Here is a 27,455-nt window from a genome sequence, read left to right on the forward strand (position 1 = left end):
GTGGGAGGGTGTGTGGTGGTGGAGGGAACAACTGCTGTTCAGCTTCAGTAAAAATAAAGAAGCTGGTATTGCAAGATATGAAGATAGGAGAAATATGTAAACTTGCCAAAGCAGCGACTAGAGGCTGCATCAAAAGCTGATGTATTAACGAAGCCTATTTAAAGCTATGTGGATGGGTGGATGAGGGATCACTCACATAGCTACAGATAAATGTTCACATTTATTGAAGAGCAGACTCTTTTGCCATGGTGGGATTACGGAAGAGAAGTGTTGTCATTAACATGAAAACATCCTCTTTTTACTGGAGGGGGACGGAAAAACAAGGGCAGGCTGTTTGAAAGTGCTGCACGGGTCGAAAATTAAAAGAAGCCACACCTGCCAAGCTTGCTCACTTTTCTATTTTTAGACAAAGCAACAATTACTGCCTCATTACATTTTCTGGTTTATGCACCTTGTCCTTTATGTACTTTATCACACATCTGTCAATTTAGATAAGAAGCTCATTTGCATGGATAGGAATATAGAGTTCTTAGGCCCTGAACTGTCTTTAATATTCAGTATTTCTCAAAGCAGAGGATACTATATTCACCATTTGTGTTTTATTACCATTCACAGTAGAATCTCACCAGCCTTGTAGCTGCTGTAAACTGTCACATTATCCCTCTCTCATCTTGACTTACTGCTACTAGGAAACCTATCCTGCAAAAGTACACCCAAAGGCTACTACACAGCTGATAGCTGCTACATGGAGAGAAATCAACAAATACTATAGAGTATGTAGCACATGTCAAAAACACATGTATGCATTTGCAAAACGTCCCTTCCAAGATGTAGACAGGACTAGCACAAGCTTGATAAACCACAAATAAGCCAGATGAAAACGCCTGACACTCTTCTAAAAACACCCTGCTGGGAGCGTTTGAGAGCACTCTGGAAGCTGTGATGCCTTAATTGCTACGATACAAAAATGTCTAAAGAAGAAATATGTTGCAAGTACCCGTTTCTACCTGAATGCTGCTTAACTGGTAGACCAACGGAACAAAATGAACAACGTGTTCCTCCAAGCATTATTTTTCATAACACAATTGCGGCAGTTTGGGGATGTCATTTGGTACAGACAGACCAGCAGCAGTAACTTCTCCTCGAATGCTGTTAAGTGCTTAGAAGTAGGGCCTAATAGTTGGTTGTGTACACTTTGTCCCACCCGTCCTTTACTGTGAGGCCAGGTAAAAAGTGATTGTAACAAGTTGTGCGTTCTACCCAGAGTTTAACTTTCTTTTAGGCCCGTGGAGGTGTTGACCTGTAAATGTTCAGCCATCCATTTGGATAGGAAAGACATGCAGTGCTCACCACGGAAAAGACACTCAGTGCTTCGTCACACTTCTGATGTTTTAGCATCTTGTAAAAATGCAGGATGGCGGCCTTAAAAAGAAAAAACAATGCTTTGGTGTATAGGCTTTTTAAAGTGCCAGGAACAGGAACGTTCCTTTGATGCGTTCTGAAGTCACAGCTGGAGTCAACAAATTAGTTGGAAATTTTTGTGATTATCTATCCTAACAGTAGTCTAGGTGTAGATGGAAAGAAGAGCCACAAGACCAAGCTCAAAAAAAGAGCAGGCATCAGTGAAAACACATGACAGGGTAAAGCTGCTAAAGCGGCTAAAGCAGCTTAAACAGTGTGCCGTACATGAGATTTGCCAATTGGATGTATAGAAAAAGTATCCGCTCAAACAACTCCAATGGATGGTTTGCGATATTGAAATATAAGTATATAAATGAATTTATGGGGGGTTAATATCCATTTATAATATTTCTTTCTGAGGTTCACCGTGTGACCTTTTTATTTCTTCTGAGCATATCCTGCTGATGCTAGATGGGAACAATTCGGTGCTCCAAAGAAACTATGCTGATGATGGGCAAGTTATTTGTGTTCAAGGTTTAAGGTTGTCCCGTAGGCAGAATGTTTGGGTGGGATTGAAGTGTTAAAAGGAAACAGTGGGATGGTAGGGAGGAAGAGAGAGCAGAGTGTGCTGTGAGGTGGTGGAGGAGGAGGAAGGACGATGGTAGGCAGCAGATAGGACGGCGCAGCGATGAGACGGAGAAGCACGGGTGATGGTGTGGAGCAGTGGAGAGTGTGATGGCAGGATGGGATTTGAGTCTTTTAACTTCATTAGTTCCGCCTCAGTCTGGGGTCTGTAGATTATGTCTAATTAAGCAGCTTAACATGGCTTAAAAAGCACCACACAGAAAGCACAAGAGCCTTATCTGTCAACCTGCTCAAACGATTCTCCGCTTCTCCTTTCATTCCCGTGGCAGGCTAACATAAATTCTCTTTGCATGGCCTTTATGCTAGAGAGATTAGAGGCTCCAACATCGGTGTGAGCTGGATAGCTAACAGCTGCAGTGATAGCAGTGTGGGCTGTGGAAACAGGGAGAGAGCTTGTGTGGTGAGGAGCGGGGAGACAGAGGGGCAGGCAGATGCTTCCTTTCAGACTGTGGGGAGAGACAGTCGATAAAAAGGGTGGGGTTCAGCGAACAGGAGTCATCCTGAGTCCTGTCATTCTAATCTGCGTTAGTACTCCAGTAAGAATTAAGCCAGTCTGCACACTATTAGGTGTAATAAGACATAACTACTACCCTGCAAGTGTAGTCCAGGCAACACCCTAATATTACAGGTGACTTGTTGCCTTACTGCAGTAAGGCAAAAAGAGCAACATTGCCTACAAAATGCACACTTATTACTTCTCTTTTGCTTTGAGAGCATAGATATGTTGGCAGCAACAGCCTTGTATAAAATAATATTCTATTTGTGGTAGCAGCTGTGAGCTGTAGGGTGGGTAGTTCAACTCTGGCTTCTTGACTGGCATAAAAGTTTAAATTAACAAAAAAAGTCAAAGCATAAAGCATAAAAATGTATATGATACACATTTTATCAACACACTTGTAAACTAACTAATTTGAAAATATAACATTTAGATGGACATACATATTTATAATATGGAGTTAATCTAATCTGGTTGCTCCCTAGCAGCGGCATATTGCCTGGTGTACTGCTCTTCTCCTCTCATTAGCTATAGCTTTTTCTTCCTGAGCCTGTCTTTGCATCTCCTCGGGACGAGCCCTTCGAGTCTTTCAAAATACTTTGCAAAATTAATCTGGACTGAAGGATCAAACATTCTGTGTTAAGGTCAAAGAATTAACGTTACTGTTATCCACTTTCACAAGCAGCAATACCGACTAGAAGCTACGAGCATAAACAATCCAGGTGTAGCTTAACATTAATATACACAATGCTCTGCAAAGGTCTTCTGCCACCTCTCATTTTATTTTATTTTATATTTTGCTTCCAAGGAATCAGACCTTCTTGCAATTTTTAAAAATGGCCTTGAACAACAGTTCTTTGGTCTTTTGGAAAGTCTTTTTCACTTATTTTCAGTCCAGTCTTTGTACCTTACCATTTTCAGAGAACTGTTTCACCAAATGGAGGAATGTTTTGCCAAAGCCTTATCAGAAATCGTTTCAGTGGAAGTGTGGATGTCAAAAAAGCCATTCTTCAGAAAAGAAAACAGGGTGAAAAGTCTAAAGTATGCCAAATTACACAAAAACTGGAAGGAAAATGAGTCCCAACAGGTTTTATAGAGTAATGAATTTAAATTGGAATTTTTTGGCTCAGATCATTGTCAATAAGTAGGGAGAAGTTCAGGAAAGAGTTACAACAGCTAGTCTGTAAAACACAGCATAGGATCTGTCATCATTTGAGGTTGGACTTCTGATTTTGATCCACCATGCAATACCATCTAGAAAGCATCAAATTGGCCACAGATTAATTTGCCAGATTCATAGAAATTTTCCCAAACACACTGGCAATGCATACCTGGACAGAAGAAAATGTAACAGAAGAAATACTCCTGAAGACTACTTAAAGAAATCACAAGACAGCTGCCTAAGAAAGTTCAGGCTGTGTTGAAGAATAAATGTGATCATACTAAATATCGACTTACACACTCCCTTGAACTGTGAAAACTCTTTTTGCCTTATATTCTGAATTTGTGTGTGTTATTTCAATAATTCTGCACCTGTTTTCCATTTTGAACACCTGGATAACTATTGCTCAATACCGCTCCTGGAAGCAAAATATTTTAAAAAATATATGATACATATACAAATATATATATATATATATGACAGGCAACTCAACACGTTTGCCCAGTACTGTACATATACTTTTATCATTACTGTTTCTTATATCCTTCCAGTCAGAGTAATATTGACTTTAATGCATTAGTTAAATCTGTAGACAGCTTCGGAATACTGTAACAACACTTAGTGTCTTGCGTTTTTCCATTTAGGAATTTAGCAGCCTTCTTCTTGATCATTGCCACCAAATTTATGTAAACTTTGGCCGAGTCAGGAGAAGTTCCAGGAGAAAATTGAGTAAATGATAAGAATTATTTATTGCAGCCATAATGCATCTGCAATGTTAACTGTGCTCTTGCCCTTATCTTGGACTCAACTGGTGACCGAGTACAATTGTTTGTGCAACAGCAATGTCCACACGTCAAGAAATGTGTGTTTACCCCCAACACAAAGACACCAAAGACAAATTCCTTCAGATGATTAGAGTTTTGGCGTTCCTTGTAAACCGCTTATCTTGCCAATGATCAAGGCCAGTGTATGATTCAAAACTTCTACTTTAACCGCAAACACTCATAAAACAGTTACAAAACAGTGGGTTGGGTTATTGTGAATCATGTTTAGTGAAACACGTCATGCTAACAGTATAGCCAAAAAATAAATAAATAAATAAATAAATCATCTCATCATAAAAGAGTTTTAAACATTCCAAAATTAAAACGTGCAGGTATGGCATTCTGTTCAAGAAATATTTGTAATGTATTTCTACTAATGGCAAAACATTGTATTATGTAAGGCTAAAAACCAGCACTAGCTGGTTAGGTAGTACTTTGTACCAAGATGGTATGAGTCACTGCAGCACACAGTTTCCCTTCCGTCTGACATAAGAGAAAAAAAGAAGTATAAACAGTAAACAAAACAATGGCAGAAGCTCTTGGCAAGCGACAATTAGAAAGCAGGATGGCCATTTGTTTTTAGCCACAGCACAGACCATTATTCTTTCTAGCTGCACTTATGCTTCCTCGCTTATGACGTCACAGCCACCGGCATTAAGAGACACTGAGGCCTGGTCCCCAAAGCAAGCTGAGATCATGTAGCTTATCCTGCAGTGCATTTTGGATCATTTCTATGCTATGACAGTGTCTCTCAGTGTCTTTGACAGTGATTTAAGGACTCTCTGAGTGAGTATTAAAACACAAATAATGCACGTATAATGCTAAAGTGGCTTCAGTAGCTCAGAGATATTCAACAGAAACAACAGTGATCTCTCCCACGGCAGCATTTTCTACAAATCTCCCTTTTAAATTGAAATGTGCTCGCGTGTGGAGTCTCCACCTTTCACCATACCCCACCTGCAAATTGTCAAGACAGAGAATCATCACAGAAACTATGGTACTTTGTGACATCAGACATGCCTGGCTACCATATGTCACGGCAGAGCAGAAGAATGCTGGCAGTTTCACACAACTGAGGAGGAGTTAGACTGAGCTGTAACAAAACACAGGAGGTCACTTGGAGTTTGGCTTCGCTCAGCTTTTCATGCCAAGCAACATTCCCCACCTCAGGCAAGAGTGCACCCACACAGCAGGCTACAGGTAGACAAAAACACTCCCTTGTTTTTTTCAATATCCTTCTCCCTCCCTAATCTTCTTTATTCCTGTGATATCTTTTGTGGCACAGGTATGCAAACCTAAATCCATATGCATAAAACAGTTCCCCTCTAATCCGCAAACACCCTTCTTCAGGAAGTACTGTATTATCTTGTGCAATTTCACACACACTGAGAGGCAAGATGGCTGCTCTCAAAACTGGCCCATCTTGTTAACACGCATGAACACACCAGGGAATAGGGGAAACTGTTCACAGGGACTGTAATGTGCCGATGTCAATGAGTAGCCTCGGAGCAAAACTCACAGTGCGTCTCTTTCTGACACCAGCTCATCTAATTCACTCCAGGTGTGAGGCCCATCGGCACAGAAAATCAGGCGTAATGTGCAGACGCACAAACAGGTGTGCATCGTGAGGTGTTCAAGTTTGGAAAAGTGAGAGGGAAAAGAAAAGAGGAGAAGGGAAGAGAAGAGAAGAAAAAACACAAAGTAGTGGACAACTGTGAAGGGAACAGGAGAGTTAGATGGTGATAAAAAGATAAAGTCAGAGCCTGACTGACGTACTGAAGAGAAAGAGTGTGGGACTTGGAATAGAGGGAGAGATGAAGAGAGAGCTGCTATCTGATAGAAGGGATTTGCCCTTCCCTGGAACAGTAATTTACTAAAGCCATTCTACAGAGACCCATCAGTGGCGATCTGCTGGCAGATTAGACGACAAAACCTCATCCCTCGCTTTCCCTCCAGCCAATCAGCGCCAGGCACCGAGCAGAGGGTAGAGGATGAAGGGAGGACAGTGAAGAGGAGGGGCAAAATTTCCTGTCACTGTTGAAATCGGGGAGGCCACAAACACAATAGTACTCACAACACATGCACGCAGAATACATACAGGAGATTGAATTGAGCTCAGAGCTGTTGTGATTGCATTTTACCATCCTCGGGATAGAGCAGGTAACACTGTTTGGTTGTAAGAGCTGGGGATTTGTCATTTATAATCAGTTTTATGCTCTTGTTTCCCCTGGACTCACTTTTCCTTTTTTGCAGTTCGTATCATGCCCCAAAGGCCCTCGAAGCATTCCGCTGCTGTATCAGTCCAGTCACTCGCCGTCCAGCGCTAACCTAGCGCTCTCCGACTGCCTCCTCCCCATCCCACTTCACATGCACTGCAGAGGTTGTCAAGTGTGCCCCAGCTGTGCAAGCAGTGGGAACTGTTTACAATGGTACATCATCAGTGAGACCCAGGAGCCCCACACGCTAGCAGAGCTCTCACAACCACCGCTCAAGTGTTTAGCACATGATGTTAAATATTATACACCTACTGAACAAGTCAGTGACCCAGCATTAACGAATGCAAACTCTGTGTTTCTTGCAGCTGAAGTTTTCCCAGCTTTTCATGCAAACGTCTTTTACACCCTTGTAGCAAAAAACAAAGAAATTCTGAAAAAAAATGAATGCAAAAGGCAGCAAAACTGCGATTTTAACTTAAATCTGGAAAACTGGTGGTGTGCCAAGTATTTCCAACAGCTCCAGCATACGTCTATGCACAAATGCTCCTCTTGGCAATAGACATCCTGTGTCTCCCTCTTTAGCACTGACGTGATCAAAACAAAACAAAAGGGAGCTGTTCCTTCCCCTCTCTACCATCACCGTTTCCCGTCTGGAGCTGCTGCCCAACCTCACAGGACCCCTAAAGACCCCTGAATTCCCTGAGGAAAGGGCTGACATCACCCACCCATGTCTCCTGTCAACTATAACCTCTGAAGGCACGACTGAAAGGAAGAGAGGAAAAGGCAAGGCCTTAAATGGAAGCTCAGCTTTGCAGTCTAAAAGCTGCATGTGAACAGTCAGAGTAGCAAAATTTCCTACAGCCTAAATCACGATGTTCAAACACCGGGAGACCTCAGACTGAGAGAAGGTGTATTTACAGAGTTGTGAAGCGAAAACTGAAAAGTTGTGGATGGGACTCTTACTGAAATAGGGTTGCTTAAGGTCTAACACTTGCTCATGTGGAACACCTCGAATCATTGTTTAAGGGCAGGTTAAACTAGTCTTGGGCCTAAACAAGAACTGCAATCAAAACATGAAAGAATCTGACATGTTACGTCAACTCCTAAGCTAATGGATATAATACACTTTAGATCTTCTCCTTGTACAATCATTCTCTTGTTATTTCAGGTTCCAAATCACTTCTTTGTGACTCTAGGTCTCTCTAAAGCACATGCATATTTTCTCACACACACAAAGAGCAGGTGATAGAGCTGCTCGAGGAACTTTTTTGAATAATTTTTTTACTGTTTTTTGTGGTGACAAAACTTCTTCTCAACATGACACAAAACCTTTCTGGCTCTGTTAAAAATTATTAACTGTTACACTGCACCTTTGAGTAAATCAGGATTACACTGCTCGCCGTTTCTTTCTGTCACAAAAAGTGTTGTAACCCAAATGAGGAATGAGGTGTGACTTCAGTGAATATGGATTCAAGGAAATATAAGCTCAAGTCATGCTGAAACTACGCAGTTAGAGCTGGACCGTAATGGCGGGTGAAATAATAATAATTTAAAAAAATAAACATTAAAATATTGTGCTCTAAAGAAAAAAGTCTTACTTAGAGTCATGTGGTATGTGCACAAAACTGTAGCACATGGTGTAAAACGCTATTGCGTAATGTAACAGATGCTGTTTCTATTCTGTTGTAGTCTTAAAGTCTCAACATGAACATACCACTAATGTTACCTTCTGGTTACCTTCATGCCTGTTGGCATGCCCACAAAGTACTTGCATAGATAGAGCATTTGTGAGCTGAAAATTGTAACTGTAAAAGTGCCCATCAGCGTTCGTAATGCTTAAAGTGTCACAGGTGTGTTTTATGGAGGAAACAGAACTGAATCCACAATCGCTGGCGGATGAGCACGCCATTACTCATTCAGAGTCGTTAGTGATTAACTGCTCGTGGTGTGGCTGCAGGACTTAAAGCATAAGAGCCTGCATGAATAAACATGAATAAACTGTTTTGGGTTTTTTGTGCAGGAGTAACGGTAGCTACACATAAGCTTGAGAAGCAACTTCCCTCTTTGTTGGGATCGTCGTAAAATTGAGTTATAAGCCACAGGAAATTCACAAATACTGAAATACGATATTAATATGCTATGATATGATCCTTCATTTCTGCACTACATTGGAAACCTCAATTCAATTACACATTCACACAAACAGTGTTCTTAAAACGCCTTTTTAAACATTTAGTAAGTGTTAATCTTTAATTCATTGCTAAGGGCACATGTAAATGTCCTTTTACTAGTTGCGGTCTACACAGTGCATGGAAAAACAGTCGTGTGTGGCTCTGGCAAGGCTTAGCCAATTCAGGGAAAATGACTCAGTTAGGCTTGAACACTTGAAATGCAGGATCCACACCGACTAAACTACAAATGCAAAAGCCAGTTTCACTGTTGCACAAGATCTTAGAAATCTGAAACCCTTGAAATAGAAGCTAAATACCTGGTGTTTTTCTTTAATGGATGCAATCGTTTGTAAATGCCAAATTTCAATTGCATTTGATTTGAAAGGTCACATACACCTGTGCAAATGACGACAATTAAGACATTCAGCCCAATCTAAATGCTGCACGTCTTCTTTTCAGTACACATGCATTATTCTCTCCTTTTCCCACTCAAATTCCAATGTCTTATATTCATCTTTTCCACCAAAAATATGTTTTGGGTTTTTTGGGGGGGAAATTACATGGATTTAAGCTACAGGAAACCAACCCATCAACAATTCACAGCAACATTTTCCCACAAAGGTCTGCAGTGTCTTCTCCTTGGTGGATGTAAGCTGCGCTTTGGTGAGGCAATATTTCTCTCCGAATAACCTTCGAACCAAAAACAGCAACTTCGAATAAACAAAATGTTTACATTCTGCACCCATGTTTTCTTTACCTTTATCATCACAACGGCCATGCAAGTCAGTAAAGCAACAAAGAAGATGCACGAGTTAAGTTTTCGTTTTGTAATGATTCACAAAAGTGAAAGGAGAAGTTTTCCTTTTAAAACCACTGCACTCCCTCGCTTCTATGATTCATAAAGTTAACGTCAGCAGGTTAATCTTAAACTAGATGCATGATTTCACACTGCTGTTTCAAGCATAGTTTCACTTCAACTACACTTCGTTTATTCACTGTAAACTGACTTCAACATGGTTTGAAATTTTTGGGTAATTTGTGGGAAATTCCCCGCAACTCCCTCAGCCGATTCTAAAAAAAAAAAAAAAACAACCCACAATTTCAAATAACTGATGGGGAAGTGACACGAATTACTCCAGTTCTTGTCAGCAATGTTAGAAAATGGTGGATCAGGAGCTGCTGGAGCACTCCAACAGGAAATGAACTCTGACATAAGAGCCATGGACCTTGGGGCCTCGACTGCATCCTGGGAAATTATGGCACTGAGACGAGAAATGACCCATGTCACCACCAGGAAACCCCAACTCAGAAAAATCCATGTGCAATCCTCTAAAATGGCACAGTAGCTATATTAATGACTGTTAAGTGAGGGTGCTTTCAGAAGCACAAAGAGGAGTAAACACAAAAATAAACAACACCAAATCAGTATTGAGTTTGACTACTCTTTACTTTTAAACAGCGCTGTTTCTCCTTGGTATACATGTATGTAGCGTTTAAAGGTTGCCGGGTCAATTTTTCCAAGTATCTTGGGAAACGTCAAGTTCTTCTGTGGTTAATCCTGTCTCAGTAGCTTTAGCCTCATCATGTAATCCTAAAGTAACTCCGTGGTGTTGAGCTCCAGATACTGTGAGGCCTCCAACATAAGTGTCAATACTGAAAATCTGTAATTCTGTATGGTTGGGATTACAGTTTCACCCTTCTGATTAAATTTGGCACAGATAAATCAACTTCCTTTGCTGGGACTGCCTGACGGATGCATCTAAAATGTCTAGAAGTTTTAAAGAGTACTGCGCGTCAGGGTAGCCCTTCCGGAAATCCTCTAAATTAAAGAATTTCACGTGATTCATCACAGGGGTTTTTATTAAGCACACGCGTATGTGTGTTTGCCTAACAACAGTAACAATCAGAGTAGGACAGTCACAACCAGGTCAGCACAAAGTGTTGCAGACTGGTGGAAATCATGATCTGTCTTTAATGCAGACCAACCAACCAGCGTCACAACAAAGACAGCCAACAACAGAAAGAAAGGGAGTGGGCAGAAAGAAAGCACAGCCTGTGACGAGGACAGCATAACAGAGTGTCGGCCAGCCTAGGTTCCTTTTAAAAAAAGTGGTATGGCTGTGGGTTGAACCTAGAGAAAGCCTATTCACAGCTTTGTCTATATGCTGTAGCTGTGGGAACAAAACTCTCCACCGGAGCCACTGTCTGTGCTTCTCTTGTTGCTTTTTTTGATCTTTGCTATCATTTCTAACTTCTCCCCTTCGCAGTTCCCTTCTTTCCTGCTTAAACTCACTTTTCAAACAAACAATCTCATGTGACCTACGCACTGTATCATCCACATCGGACTACGCGCTCTTAGTTTTATTGGCGGCCTGTGCACACGGACATCAGTGTAGGCTGAAATCCCCAAATCCTTCCACTCTGTGAAGTCAAATACCTGAACAGACGGACACAAGCACGCTACAGTGGATCCCACTTTAGGTGTGTCTCCTCTATTATTAAAATAAATATTCACTGACGCCGCCATCAGCCGTCACTTTCTGTTTAATGGCAGTTTTCCAAAGCGTGAGACAATAGCATGGGCATCATTAGATAAGTGGTGGCTGGATGACAGGCGGTGCCGCTGCGATCGATAACGGCAGGCACAGCCATCCGCGGGCTGAGCAGTGCTTACTCATCAGCCTTGGGCACGCATGAGCCCAGGCTTGGGCCAAAAACTGGGACAAAGCCAGATAAGGGATGTGGAGGTGTCAGGGGCCTACTGCCTGTGATAACAAATGGCTATGAAAAGCCACCTTATCTTCTCACCTTAAAGAGGATATGATGTCCGTTGTCACATAGCTGCCGAATGGCCAGAGCCATGCTGACAGTTATGTTATGAGCGTGAGGAAAGGTCAGCTGCTGTTGCTCTCATTGCCTGTACATAAAGTAGTGTATATGTTTCTGTCCCCCACACAGTTTCATTGCCCTTATTACTCAAAACAACCAATTCTGAAACATTTTGAGTCGAGCTAGATCAAACACGAATACTAACCACTAACAGCCAGGTAATGATTTGCACATGTTAAAATGCCTTTGGCAAGATACAACATCAGAATACCTAATCACAACATTGTAAAACATGTCCCCTCTCCAGATACAAGGTTTTTTTGTGCAGCCATGTACATGCAGGAGAGAGACAGCGTCAGCACGTATTCACGGTGGAGATGCCAAAGGCCGCCACAGTGCTGGCCAGATCCCCCTGAAGTGGTATCTGAAGCAAATGTCTAGTGACAAGGTGGTGCCCTTCCTGTGTCCTTAACCGCGGCTCAGACGACCACTGCGCTGCTCTCCAAGGGCAAGAAAATCCAGTGATGGAGGGCGCCATGGGGACAGAAATAAACAAAAACATTTTGTGAAAACTAAAAAATAAATAAATAAATAAATAAATACAGGAGAGAAAAGAGGAAGCAAAGGAGCAGCGTAAGCAATCTACACAACTCACAAATGAAAAACTTCCAGTGGACCTCTTTTTGAGGCCTCTGGTTGTCTGGGTCTGCAAGCCCTTTACCCCCCTCACTCTCCTCTCAACTCCTGTCCCTCTCCTTTTTCTCCAATGCTTATCAGTCTGTGATAAAAGCTGCCAACCTTAATTAGAATATTTCCGAAACAGAACATTTCTCAGCCTCCCACTCTCCACCTCTCCTCTGTCTGAGCATCGCAGGTGTATGCCGACACCTCCAATAAAGATGTCAGACCTCCAGGCAGAAGCAGCTTGCAAGAGACGTCACAATAAACAAACAAACAAGTCGGGATAATGCAAACTAAACATCATTGTCTAAGAGAACTAACAAACCTAAAGCAGGTGTTTTGTTTTTTTTGTTTTTTATTTTTTTTTTTGGGGGGGGGGGGTTGACCACACACAAATCTAAACCCAATTACAGCTTCACCATCTCGTTTCCTACCTCTGCAAGGTCTCCTGTTTGTACACTGCCAAACACTAAAATGATTTCTGCACCACCAATTTCAACTAACCACCCAATCTAATTATTGCTAATAATGAGTTAAAATGAAATGAAAAGCAAACAGCTGAGGTGTGGATTCTAGTTATTGCTTTGTGTTTTGAGTTGCAATATTATGGCTGACAGAAAGAGCTTCCAGCCAGTCTTCACAGATAACAGCCCAACCTCAAAGTTTCTTTGAAATACACAAGTTGCTGTTACACAAACCTTTTCCCCCTCCTTTCCCAGTGAATTTAATCCAATTGGTGATGCTCCGAGGGCTCCACCGCTAAACAATAAGACTGCAGAGAGAAACATGCCGTTAAAATGACATGTTCGAAAAATCCAGCCCTCTAACGCTCTCTACTTTCACAAAAGATGGACATACAACAAGTTGTATCAGAATACACAAAACTATTGCTTCACTTAAAAACATATAACACCCACAGCACATGCCACGACTTAGGACAGCAAGTACAAGCAGAAAGTTTTAAAACTCTTAAGCAAAAAAGATAACGCCTCTTGATGATATACTTAATAGTGAAAGTACAGTTTAGATCTTGTGATTATAGTTTAAGTAGCTTCCTTTAGCTGCTCCTTTATTTGCAAGGAGTCACCACAGCGGATGGATTGACATGTTTGCTTTGGCTGGATGCCCTTCCTGAAGCGTCTCTCCCAGGGATTTGTGTCTCCTCCCAGCACTGAACCGGGGACCTTTCACATGTTAGGAGAATGTGTTAACCACCGCACCACACACCCACTTATACAGATTTTTCATTTATCTCTTTCATCAAATGAGGTTATCACAACCTAAAAAAAAAAAAAGTTTCATTTACTTCTCAAGAACGTTTCAGACACTCCCTCTTGGGACTGTCCAGTGTAGACTAAACCTGACAAGCAGGTGCTGGCTGGTCGTCGCTTTTCATGATCATATTTGGTACAATCTGCAGTTGCTCTCGTCCAGCCTGCTTTAACACGACCACTAACATGATGACGTCAGACTCACATTGAAACAATAAGAACAACTGGAGTGAGCCAAGTCTGCAAAACAGCTCCAATTAATCAAAATGACTTTGTTTAACTTAAAAAAAGACAGACAATCTTTCACTAAAACTATTTTATACTGAATATATGGATTAAATATTTAAGTTGGTAGATTTTTTTTATAATACATGTACACATGCTACTGTCTTTGTGCTTGGAGCACTGACGTTTTAAGTACTACTGAATGAGGCTCAATTCTAATTTGACTTTTCAGTAATACTAGTTCAAAAGGAGGGTCTGTGTTAAGACTTGTCTATATCTCTCCAGAATAGTCATGACAGCTGATTGGTCAGGATTTGATTTTTTTTCTACTACCATACTGGATTTTTTTCTAACAAACAGCCAATCTTTCTTCCCATTTTGCCACCATTCTTCCTTAAAAGAAGAACGAAACTGGCTCCATTGTTGCCACTTTCTAACTCCTACCCTCACCTTTGACCCTCAGCTCTCCTCTTCTCCACCCTATCCACTCCTTTTGGCCTTCCATCCCCATCCCCCTTGCATAAACACATGACCAGGCATCGTGAGTGGACTTCCTTCAGGAAATTCAGGACCACCACCGGGGGGAGAAGCTCCAGAAGAGGAAAAAAAAGTCAAACAATGACAAACACAGACTTCTCCTGCTCACTCCAGCCCAATTTTGGCTATAACGCATTAGGACTTGCGAATGAGATGAGGGCTAGGTCAGCACAACAGGTTAAGACAAAAATGAAAACCCGAGTGTTGCTTTAGTGTGGGAAATGATTGTGAGCGTGTATGCATCCACAGATTGCAAACATGCTCAGAGTTATCCTTTAATACTTATGTAGGTGGATTTCAGAGCAGTCTTTTTGTTGCTTTTTTTTTTTTTTTTGAGTGAGAGAGGTTTCAAATGTCTACAGGCTTTCAACAGACTGTATAAACACTGACTCATCCAAAAACCATCAGAGGCCATTATACCCTTAACATGATAATCCAATGGAGCGTGTATTTATGCATGACAAATCTCTCATTTTAAGCTAGCACCCTGCACAGTCCACAAACCTCAGAGAACTTTAAGGATAAGAACCATGTTGGCAGTGTGTGTAGGTGGTGCAAACTTTGTGCGTGCAATCATAGAAGCAGAAGTCCAACCTATTGAACTCCGGGCAGTGGCCTCGTTTTATTGGCAGAGCCTCAATCATAACATCTTATCTACGGCCATGCTGAGTCATGGAATTCAGCTGTGTCCAATAGCCAAGCAGCAGGGTTACTTATGGCTGCCATTGATTGGTTGATCCCTGAGCACAAAGCTGAAAGGGCACATACCAGGAACACAGCCTGAAGCAGAAACTGGCAGCAGTTTGTTCACACTTTACTTTACTCAAACATCCTTGTAGCGGCCCCCCAACAAAAAACTTTTCCTCGTTCCTAAAGATGTCCCTTCATGTTCAGGCTCCACAGCTCTTGTCCTTCTGTTGTTTAATCGCATTTGCAAAAGAGAAAACACGGCCAGAGGTCACCATTCCTCTGTGGTCCTTGATGGTCTCAGTAATTTCAAACATTGTCAGCACTGTATTAATATTTTTTAAATATTAAAGTACCTCAATAGAACCGTACAGCCACCATTCAAACCACTGTTCATAACCATAGCCCTTATTTTTATCTAGAAATGTCCAACAATGATGGATTTAACCCTAACCCTCCCTGCAGCTGTCAGACTGTACAATCAGAACTGCTGCCAACAAACATAGATGTTTACATCTGCGCTGTAACTGCAATAAGTTAATCAACAGATTCGCACTACAACCTGGTTTGCTTCTTATCTGTAGTTATTTTTATTTTATTTAATAACTGTACAGTACTCTGTTTATAGTAACTATTGTCCTTAATGTAAATATGCAATAAAAATTGTGTATGTTTCTGTTCTGTGTCCTGTATACTGTTTGTTTGTATATGTGTCTTTCTGGCTGCTGTTAGAACCAAATTTCCCCTTGTGGGACAATTAAAGGATTATTCTATTCTATTCTATTCTATTCTATTCTATTTGTGTTGAACTTAAAAAAAATTCTCAGATCACTAATTTGTTGAAAAGGGCCAGTGAATAGAAATATTAGTAATACTTTCTAATCTTTTTGTTCCCTCAAAACAGGGTCATTTCCCTCGTACATAAATTGGTCAATCAGGGTACAGAGCTAAACTGGCTCTGGAACAGAACAGGGCCACAGTACAGAGGCCTTTATATCAGCCTGTGCCCATCTGCAAATCTGTAATGAGCAAGAGAGCCGAAACAGAGGGGAGAGAAGAGAACCTCAGTTCAACTGAGGAAGGCACACTTTCTAATGGAAATTCAGATACAATCATCCCAGAATGCACTTCTCTCTGCCTAATAATCAGCCAGTAGAACAAGGCAGTCATTGAGAGGAGAGTGACTGTAATCTGGTCTACCAAACTCCAAAGCTGCCCGCTATAATTAGCTCCTTTCTCCATCAAACACAGACTTACAGTGACTCGCAAGCAACCCTCTCTTGTAATACAAGAGGAAAGAGATTTAGCGAATGACGCGTTTTCTGATGAGTAGGAAAAAATTTTCCATGCTTGGCAGGTGGAGTAACTTCACTCTGACAGGTATGCAAGCAGTAAAACTGGAGCAGGTGCAAGTCCACCATTTAATTCAGCCAGCACCGTAGAAATATAAGAGTGCTGTGCTACAAGCCCGAGACACTTTCGCCCTATTGAAATAAACGAATCACTACTTAGCTTAGTGAATTAAGTAATGTTTCACACTACAGGGCTCAGGTAATTTCTAATTACCTTTCCTCGTTTTTTCCCCCCCTGGTCCACTGTTGAGAAAACAAGTGAGCTGACATCTTAGATTTGCTGTAAGGAGTAAGTGTTCCTATGCTGCTTCTATTACAAAGCATGAAAAACCCTGGATTTATCTGTTCACATAATATGGGACAGAACAGTGTCCTCATCAAAGGATGCATTCTCATCTCTGGCCTACATGCTGACAAACAAAGCCTGTTCTCCTCTAATCTCGGGAACATGTTCAAGCCCAGGACTCACAACATGATCCCAGAGACAGACTGACAGGGGTGAGTGGGTATGCTGGTAGCTAGCCTGCTGCCTGGGCAAATGGCACGGCTATTAGGGGAAGAAGATGCTTCCTGGAGAGGTGTGACTGCACTGCAAAGGGCCCAATCAAGCACAGAACAGAAGTGCTGACAGCTGCTAATGCATTTACCTGAGCGCAAAGAGACCGTCTTACCAAGAAAACTTTGCATACGAGTCTGTGTGCGTTTCCTCCTTAGTATGGTCTTCCTGACAAGGCTGATTAAGATCAAAGGGAGGAAAACTCATCAAAAAGCACATATTCAAGCACAGCCAGTAAATGTGTGCTTCAACCTACTTGCTTGAAAAGGATGCACGATACCAAAGGCACATACCCATTATCAAGGTTCCTGTTTTAAAATGTCTCCTTTAACTGGCAATGACACAGCAGCACAGACCAAACCAATGGATACTCTGTTTTAAGGCAACGTCATAAAGCTACACAGAGATCTCATGCTTTAAAATCAGCCATTGTCAGTCTTTAATGTAGAAGGATCACTCTTTGAATTAAAAGCACTAAAGTCCAGTGGAAGGACTCACAACCCCCCCCCCCCCCAAAAAAAAAAAAAAAAACAGAAAGAAAGAAAAGAAGAAAAGGGGGTGGCTTCCAGGGCAATGACCACTTTGCTGCAGGATTAGGCTGTGACACACTGGTGACTAGTCCTGGCATAAAAATAGATTAATAGTGTTAATTGTCTCCATTAGGTCACCCTAACCAGCCTAGAACTAAAGGACAAAGGGGTGGACATTCCACATTCAGTGAGCCAACATAAATATCCTCACCTGAGATTGGTGAGAAATAACTTGAAAGCTTTTAAATATTTTCTAGGAAGAACACAGCCTTTTGTGTTACAGGTTGGGTAAAGGAAATGAGGAAGTTAGTACAGGTACCCTCAGGCATTAGCCAACTATATCAAATAGCCAGCCCTGTGCAGCTTTGGCATTTACAAAGTTAATGATACATTCAATAAAGGTTAAAATATATTTTCATGAAGAAAACGTGGTATATTAAGACCTTAAACACGACTTAAATGTACGAAATTACAATAAACAAAGCTTTTTAAAACATTAAAAGTCTATTTTTTAAAGCAGAGTATAGTAAGAAATAAACTGAACATGCAAACATGCTGTGACACAACTATTTAACAATCTTCAGCCTCTCCCAAACATCCTATCTGCTCTAACCCGATTTCAAGTCCTGTTTGCCCCTTACGTTCAGACATAGCCTGGAGTTTCTCCAGGTCTGACAGACCAATGCATTCCAGGTGTTGTTGTCCAAACAATTGTAAGGTTTGGACAGGATCCATTTTTAAGACCCCCACCCCCCTCAGTCCCTTTCTCCTATATAAACGTCCCATTTAAACAAGCACACGTTAACCCCTAACCTGCATAAGAACGCCTTTTATTTTAATACACACTCGTATCATCACGCAGTCATTATGATTACTATTAACGGGCTTCAAATCAAGCCAGCCCCCGTGGAGGGGAGGGGGACTGGGGTTAACTCCCAGTTTCTTGTTACTCGCACTTCACTGCAACCCAAGCTGCAATGTTAGGAGAAGTAAAATCAGGTGAACGCCTTAAAATGCCTTTTGCCAATACTAGTTAGGTCTAAAAACTGCTTATTCACACTGACTCACACACACAATCGTGGCCGAAAAGCTACAGTCTACCTACCATATCATTCCCGTTTCTGTCCTGCTCTTGTCCGCTCCTTTCTTCCTCTCCGTGCTCCTCTGCGACCCGCAGCCGGGGAAATACTTTAAAAACCAGACAAAAACACTCCCTACAAGCTCTCACATCGATTATTTTCCGCCTTTTCAGTAAACAGGCTGTCTGTCCATTGCTTCCCACATAGGGTGTTCACTTACATCAGTCTGAAGTTTTCAGACACGAGATACATAGATGGTTTGTCTTTTCTCCCAGTCTGGAAAAAAAATACAAGTAAATTCTAGTAAGGAAAAGGGCAGGAAAAAAAAATCCTGCTCAACTTCAGTTTTTTTCACCACGGCTGGAAACGTCTTGCGAGGAGGAGAAAAGGGGGGCCGGCGTTGGAAAGCGCTGTTTCGGTGTGTTTTCCCTTCTTGGTTCACCACCACGTTGTTTTGACCAATTATTGTTTCCTTTGTTGTGTCAAAAATTTATAAAAAAAAGAGTCCACAGGAAACGCGACCGCAAGGATCAGCCTTCATTTAAAGAAAAAGCGCCGCTGTTGGAAGAGTACAACAGTTCGTACGAAAGCCTTGTGTGTGTGTGTGTTTTTTCCCTTTCTGATGTTAAGCCCCTTGCAGGATAAATGTGTGACGTTGTGTTTAAGTCTATTTTTTTCCCCAGCTTCCCAGTAATGGCGGCATGCTCTTCACAGAGAGACACTCTCGCCCAGCGGTAAATATACACAATTACAACAAACGCAGACTGTTTATGATACGCTGCTCACCGCCACACTATTAAGGCGTAGCTAATGGTGACTAGTAAGCCGAGACCAACAGTGAATTTATTTGAAATGAACCATCATAATACTCTTCCATACGTGTGTATATTTAAACTAAAAAAAATAGTTGACGTATAACATGCTGAATACATTAAAGAGATATTCGAAAATATTCGAAACAACAAAAAACACACGCACACAAAGGGTGACTATGCTTTAGCTAGCAACCAGCTACTTCTAGTTACTTTAACTATTTCTGTTACTTTCTAGTTTCATTTCTTTATAGCCCTTTCTTTTATTTTAAATTGAAGAACAGCAAACTAGCTCCGTTGTCCAACATGGACTTATTTGTGAGTTGTATCAAAGTGGGGTTAATGTCTTTAATGTCTCATTTTGGATTACTGTTAAACATGAAACGGTTATTTATTTTTTCTACGCATAAAAAGGAAATGTGTTTATATTATCATGACTGTGATTAATTTATTTTATTTTGGCCCATCTGCGTACATGGCCCCACAGCTCCCATACCACTTCCTTGCAAAACTGACCACCAGTTCCCTGGACAGATTCAAGCATTAGTTATACAACACTGTGCAAAGGTCTTGAATAACCCATTTGTTTCTTTATATTTTGCCAGGAAAATGGAAATAGGTTCAGCGATTTATTGAAACATCTGTAAGGATATGTGGAAATACAGTCTATAAGTATATATAAGTACAGTATATAAGGCAAAAACAAAGTTTGTACTATTCTAATGAGTGACGTCAGTAGAGTTCCCATATGTGTTTTTTAAATTTAGGTATCCTTTGACTGCGCTGGAAGTGTGTTTGAGGTTTGACTCTATATTTTTGTATTCAAGATTTCATCAGTTCCCATCAGATCCCTCACACCACTGCTGCTGAACCGCAGACCCAAACCATGACAAACACTCTACCATGTTTTGCTGATACTCTAGACACTCCCTGTTTTACCCCTGCCCTGATCTCCTCTACACACACTGATGATGATTTCAACTGAGAAAAACTTCAAATGTGGATTCGTCACTCCTGTTGCCACTGATCTTTTCTTCTTGTTCCCTTTCCTTAGGAATGGCTTCTTGACAGCCACCTTAAGAAGACAGGAACTAATTACAAAATGATTTGATTGTGACAGACTGCTAGTAACAAAAGTGTCTAAAGAAACAAATTTAATTAGTCTCTAATTTTTCTGATATCTGTTATGTGTAGAAAACCAGGTGTGGTTCATCTTTTCAGTTAGGTTCCTTTTTTATGGTTGAATCATTCATAGGTCAATACTAGGTGGTTCACTTAGCATTGATCATTGGCTGAGGACTTTTGCACAGAACTGTTGCTTAATAGATTTAAATAGTTAATGGCTGAATCATTTGTGAAAGATTTGTTGTGCATTCACCCAAGGACTCCCACCTAAACTGTTATTGAACAGCAGAGAGAGGAAATGTTTAATGCCTTTCCTGAGAAAAAATAATCATCTTAAAGGTTAGTCCTAATTATAAGTGTTGTTCGCTGAGTTATGTGCATGTCAAGAGTTATTGTGAAGTGTTTTCTACTTTGATTAAAGCCATTTTAAAAATTAAGGCAGAGAGTTGAGATACATTGGAGAAATATCTGCAGTGTTGTACAAGACAACAGCCTGTACTAAGAGCTCAAACAGATGTTTAGTGTCTAGCAGTGAGACTCTCTCTTGAAATTCTTTCTCTCTCTCTCTCATTCACTTGCTTCCTCTCTCTCCCTGTTAGTCCTTCCTTGAACTCTCAAGAACATGCAATTCCGATCTGGTAATCTAAACTCTGTGTGATATGAAAACAAATAGTTTGTGTGGCCGTAGAACTCAATTTATTGTTTTGAACTGGAATTTGGCACTTTAGGGGATATTTAAGACTAAACCTTCGTAAACAATAGAGGCATCGTGTTTAAAGGTTATTACTGTATTCAACCTCCTGGAGTGTTGGATAGCAGAATCAAAACATAGCAGAAAATCATTTGTAATAAAAAAAAATAGGAAAGAAATTATGTTGTTCTTACATAAGTTTTTAAATTGAAGTACATAATGTGCACTATGTGTGTCCTGACAAGCTTGAATTGTGACCCATCATTAAATACACAGTCAAACAGGGTTCAAGGTGCACTGTCCTGTGTTTGAGTAAGTCCACACGCTTCTGTCCAATTGCATTACTCACTAGGTTCTCAGCAATATTTGCATGACCCCAATCACACGGACCAAGATTAGCTGGGGTCAAAGTGTGTGTTGAATAATGTGCCTCTGTTTTACATCCCTTTCGCCTACCTCCACTTGTTTTTAAAACAGGCCAAGGTCTTGCGACTATCACAAAACATTGCTATGCAGTGCTGCTTATGCGTATAATTCTTATATAACCACCATGGCAAATTTTATTTTTATTTTACTCTAAAATACGCGACAGAATCAAAACACAGCTGCAAGCATTATACAGAAGAAAAACACTGCACTTTTTGTTTAATCACTGGTTGGTTTCCTCTTTCATTTTATTATTATTTTTTCCATCCCACTTTCAGTCCTCGTTGTATCTGCAGCTAAAATATGTCTCAGTCCCAAGGGCAGCGCATTCCTCCACTCACAGTTGTGCAATCCCTGACAATCACAGTCCCCCATCCCCCCCACCTCTGACTCCCTAAACACCCAGAACAGAGGCAAGCTGTCCAAGCTGTCTGGGCAATGTTCTGCGGTGAATTGGCTGCCCAGGCAGACCAGTAAACAAACTCTGACTCTGCAGAAAACAACCTCCAAAAATAATGTAACCTCAAGAGGGTGCAAATAAGTTATATAGGCTATTGCTACTTTTCAGCCTGTAATGAGTTTGGGTATAAATCTTTTGTATTCTACAAATCTTCCTTTTTGTTCATATGTCTTTATGCTAATTATACGCAATAATCTAATATAATTAAGTGGATATAAATAAAACAGTTTGATTAACTGTGTATGTGACAAATACACTATCACGTTTGGGGACTTTTTTACATTTAGTAAGTCTGTATGTGAGCAATTTTCACCATGTGTATAAACAAATAGAGCAGACAAAAGTCTCTTTGGGCTATGATGATGTGATCTGTAGTGAGATCAGGCAGCACGTGGAAGAGAGCCTGGAGAAGTGGAGGTATCCTCGGTAGAGAAGAGGAATGAAAGTCAATAGAAGCCTGACAGAATAGACATGTGTGAATGAGACGGAGACCGATTTAACAGTGAAGGTGACAGACAGTGCACAATAGAGAAGAAGAATAGAGTGCAGGCAGGGTGGAGTGGGTGAAGACGAGTGTCAGGGGTGATTTGTCACAGATGGATAGCGGCAAGAGTGAAAGGGAAGATATAGATGTATGGTTTAGAGATGGTGGCCCTTACAAAAAGACAGGAGTCAGAGTTGAACATCCTCAGATTTTCATTGGGAGTGGGACCAGGAGGGATAGGAAATCAGTATATCAGAGGGACAGCTCGGGTGAAGTGCTTTTGAAATAAAGTTAGAGAGCCAAGGGTGTGATGTTTTGGACATGTGAGGCGGAGGGATAGGTGATATATTCGAGAAAGGATATTAAATATGAAGCTGCTAGGTAGGCAGACAACAGGAAGATCTTCGAGAAGGTTAATGGATGTAGTGATGGAGGACATACAGAGGACTGGTGTGACAGAGGAGTATGCTACGCAAGGGGAGATAGGAGATGAAGGTAAACGATTCACTATGCCGACCCTTAAAGGGAGCAGCCAAAAGAAGAAGTGTTAACCAGTCTAAGAACTGACAGGAAATTGCCCAAGAGAACAGTGACATATTTTAAAAAATCAATTTTATAGTATTAGGATACTATAAAAAATAGGTAACAAGTGAAATGCAATACTTGTGAAATTATTCGACAGGAAGTGCTTCCGGTAGTTCTTTCAGAAAAGAATAAAACCTGAAACAAACACGAAAAACTACAAAAATATTTAAAGAGATGGGCTCTTTGCTTCTCATGTGATCCACTGCACGACTCAATACGAGACGCCACACAGGGATGTTGGTTGTTGTAGTTCTATATTAAAATCCATTGCTTCTAAATGTGACAGGAAAAACTACAATCCCATCATGCAACGTGACGCAGCCATAGTTTTGCCACTTCCTATTAGCTTGGAGAAGATAGCGGACGAGCGGTCATAAAATATCGATGTATTAATGTGAAAATTATTGCACACTTACTTGGGAACCTGCTGCTTTGGAGTCTCTAAGGTCCATATTTGGGAGGCGAAAATGGTAAATATGTCTCAAACGAACTATGTTGTATTTTCTTCTCATGTCAGTAGCATTTGTCGTTTGGTTGCTAGCATCTGAGAGTTCGCCAGATCGGCTATTCCATTCAGTGAGTAGAAAACGATAAGTTAGCTGGGACGCCAACAATTTTAAATCAAGATGTTTTTACCAAACAACTATCAGTTTACTGAAATAGATCGATTTTACTTTGCCGAGTTCTCCGAAAACGATGCTGTCAAAATGAATGGGTGTGGTTTAGCTAACACTATGTTTAACTGTCGATAAGCTGTAGATAAGCTAAGGGTAGCTACAGTTACTTGTAATATATCTTACATATTAAAATAGTTGGATGCCTAAACGGTAAGTATCTCCAAAGTTATATTATGTACGACAGCTACTAATAGGCAAAGTAAGATTATATTGTGTGTTGCTAATGAGTCATTTCTGGGAGTTTCATAATTCTGTCAGTGTCAAACTGCTTAATATTGGATGTTAAGGACAAGTAAAGAATGCCTCATTTATTTCTTTTTTTGTCTTGTTTCTTACAGATCCGCTTTATCCTCATCCAGAACCGAGCGGGAAAGACACGACTGGCCAAATGGTACATGCAGTTTGATGATGATGAGAAACAGAAGTTGATTGAAGAAGTGCATGCTGTCGTTACTGTCAGAGATGCCAAGCACACCAACTTTGTGGAGGTATGGGATTAGGCAGTGCCGCATGTACCCACATTTTCTTTTTTCAAACAATTCTTTGACGTGCTAGAACAACAACCTCTTTTCTCTAATCCTGTATAATGACACAGCTGGCCCAGCTCCTTCACTACATAGATATTGCAGGCATTATCTCTTAACATGTTTTTTTTCTATGTTATATGATAACTGAATGAAATTCTAGTGGAATACAACATCACATGAAAAGAGAACCCCTTTAGTGGATCAGGTTTTTAATGCTGTTAAAAAAAAAATCAGCATGAATGTATGCATACTGGGTGTGTTTTACCGTACCGTGGGAGCTTCAGCCCTGGTAAATCTGCTGCTGTTGTCATAATATGCAAGATTAAGCTCTTAAGAGGATTTTTCTGTTGTTCTCACAGTTCAGGAACTTCAAGATCATTTACAGACGTTATGCTGGTCTGTACTTCTGTATTTGTGTGGACGTGACTGATAATAACTTGGCGTACCTCGAGGGAATCCACAACTTTGTAGAGGTAAATGAAACACACAATATATAGACCTAGTAAGTGAGCTATGATAATTTAGTTGTCATGGTCTGATGGTTTTCAAGAATGTCTCTCAATGATTTTGTTCAGAGGCTATCATCCTTCACTGGCTTGGAGCTCCTTTAGAACTTCTCTGGGTTGTAAGGATTGCAGTAAAATTACATGTAGTAAAGGTCTTTAGTAGTTAAAGTTGAAGTATATACAGTGGAAGTGAAAAAGTAAAAAAAAACAAAAAAAACTGGATTACAAAGAAGCGGAGGAAAAGAATATAAATTAGTTAAGCATTATTATGTACAGCTAAACAGAATCCACATATTATTTACCAGCCTATATACATTTATAGCTAAATGCACATATATTTCAATATTATTTTTTAATCTTTACATAACACAGAGAACAGGAAGAAAAACAAAATCCCCTCTTGCTTCTCTCATTAGTCTCCACTGGTATTCTCAGTTTTCACCCTGGCTCAAAGCATCCCATATTCAGCAATTAAATTCTGCCATTTATTTTCAAAAATATCTTTATTTTGATATATTTCCTCTGCCCACATAATGATGCTGTTATTCAAGTATTTACCTTCCACATAATAGAGGACAATTGTAAAAACTGAATTGGTAGCAGAGATCCACTATGCTGTGATCTGACTTCCTGCTGATAAAATCTGCATAAGACTATAGAACTACAACATTATACTATAGAATGCCCTATTTTTGAAGCATATTCCCAGTAGGCAAGTATCTATAAAATAATTCAACCTGTGAAATTCAAATTTAAATATCAAATGTAGTTATGCAGATATAAACCCTTTCTTCCATGGCATACATGAGTCCAATTTTAAAAGATGATATGTTTTCTTTTTTATCTGTTGCTTCTGAAGAGCACATCATTTAGTTTTTACATTATTATAATATTGTTTCCCAAATGTGAAAGCCATTCTGGATTTCAAATAACTCAGGTATAAAGGATGCTTTAAATTCAGAATAAAGTGCTACCTGAATTTCTGCATTTTTAAAAGTCTAACTTATTCATAGTTTTTAGTGAAGTCAGATTGTTTTCTATAAATCTGACTTAGCCGAAACTCATACCACAGCTTGTATTTATAGTTTAAACTTTTAGCATGACGCTGTATTTCAGTACAAATTCCAGAACCTATTAAAGCTATGTTTACGTCACATTCATTTTACAGTCTTGGGTGTATCATTTTTGACTAGTGTTAGTGTTATACCATGCTGGAAAAAAATGTTATCGTTAAAATATTGATAGCGCCTTGCCACATAGATACACTGCAGTGCCAAAAGGCAGTATTGCACTATTTTATGACCTGGCTCAAAAGTCACAGCATGAAGGCTGATCCCAGAGTTTCTAAAAACACTGATTTTATTTTAAAGTACTTAAAATTTCAGCAAAAAATGAAAGGCCAGAGAGCATAAACACAAGAAGTGCCATCCTCCTAAGCCAACCTCAGGCATGGCTTTATCCAATCTCTGTCACTGCAAGACAAGTAGAGGTTTCAGATGGGTGTACCACCTCCCCTACTCAAAAAGGTTCTTCCAAGATCCCCAAATAAAGAAAAGACCCCTCTGGAGTCTTCTGGTTCTTGATATCCTAGATCTGAAATACAAATAGGGAAAGCAGGACAATATGTGTGCCTTGCAACGGTGGCATACTTATTCCAATCAAGCTAAATCAACCCTAGAAAGAAGATTAAGCCAGCAAAAAATCTCCCAGAACACTCAAAGCGCTGTATAGATGCCTCATTCACCCATTCACACAAGCACTTTCTTCTGTGCGTAAGTCCTTTCCATCTACCAATCACACACATTTATACTCCAGTTGGCTGCATGGGAGAGCAACTTGGGGTGGATTTGGCATGCATACTGGAGGAGCCAGGGATCAAACCAGTCACCAACCTTCCGATCAGTAGAGGACTTGCTCTACCTCCTGAGCTGCAGCCACTCCCATATTAAGAAAACTACTGTCTGACCACTACACAGAAAAACTTAGTCCTTTTTAAAATAATTTAAATGGATTTAATCATTATGAAGATCACACAAATTGCTACACTGCATACACGATAGTAACATGCGATCAACCCAAATTGGAGTATAACACCCGCAAACCAAAATGATTACTCAGAAATGTTTGCAACTGAAACCAATAGTAGTAACTAATAATCTCAACCAGAAGTGATCTGTTGTCCCCACAACATAAATAGTCACATACCAAGTGGTTCTATACCACAGAAGGTTACTATAGCCACAAAATTCAGTATCACTCCCCACGTTGATCACAGCAACAATTGTTGCTTAACACCACAGTTACCATTATTACCTGGCCAACAACAATTGCAAGTGATCCAAATGAAACTGACCAACTTCTCCAAAACACTAAAGGTCACAGCACAAAACATTCACCTTATCGTTAGGCTTAAAAAAGGCATGTTCACACAAAGACATAACTAAATACCACATGCCATCTCAATAAACACAAGGGCATAACTTTAGACTTTTCCTGCTCA

At 40.4% G+C, this 27,455-nt stretch overlaps 2 protein-coding genes and 1 long non-coding RNA gene across 4 annotated transcripts in view; 2 read left to right on the plus strand and 1 right to left on the minus strand.

Annotated features, from left to right (window-relative positions):
- Positions 1-19,334, minus strand: part of arhgap35a (Rho GTPase activating protein 35a) — a 60,994-nt gene extending 41,660 nt beyond the window's left edge. Inside the window, exon 1 of one of the 2 annotated variants that reach the window (XM_005720882.2) lies at positions 18,689-19,334. The gene's annotated coding sequence lies outside the window, so the exon portion shown is untranslated. Of the gene's footprint in view, positions 1-18,224; positions 18,277-18,688 lie in introns of those variants that run through there. The other variant, XM_005720883.1, reaches the window with a different exon arrangement.
- On the plus strand, positions 19,196-21,569 carry LOC102215103 (uncharacterized). The gene is made up of 3 exons (XR_311410.1): positions 19,196-19,262; positions 19,346-19,396; positions 20,529-21,569. It is a non-coding gene; the product is annotated as an uncharacterized LOC102215103 (long non-coding RNA).
- A 1,982-nt stretch (positions 21,570-23,551) lies between these two features.
- Positions 23,552-27,455, plus strand: part of ap2s1 (adaptor related protein complex 2 subunit sigma 1) — a 7,135-nt gene continuing 3,231 nt past the window's right edge. The window contains exons 1-3 of the mRNA XM_005720884.1: positions 23,552-23,715; positions 24,261-24,410; positions 24,809-24,922. Of these exons, the coding sequence (XP_005720941.1) occupies positions 23,713-23,715; positions 24,261-24,410; positions 24,809-24,922 (267 nt within the window). The 5' untranslated portion in view covers positions 23,552-23,712. The remainder of the gene's footprint in view (positions 23,716-24,260; positions 24,411-24,808; positions 24,923-27,455) is intronic.

The sequence above is a fragment of the Pundamilia nyererei genome, unplaced genomic scaffold, assembly GCF_000239375.1.
Source record: "Pundamilia nyererei isolate P.nyererei 1_Seehausen unplaced genomic scaffold, PunNye1.0 scaffold00003, whole genome shotgun sequence".
Taxonomy (NCBI): domain Eukaryota; kingdom Metazoa; phylum Chordata; class Actinopteri; order Cichliformes; family Cichlidae; genus Pundamilia; species Pundamilia nyererei.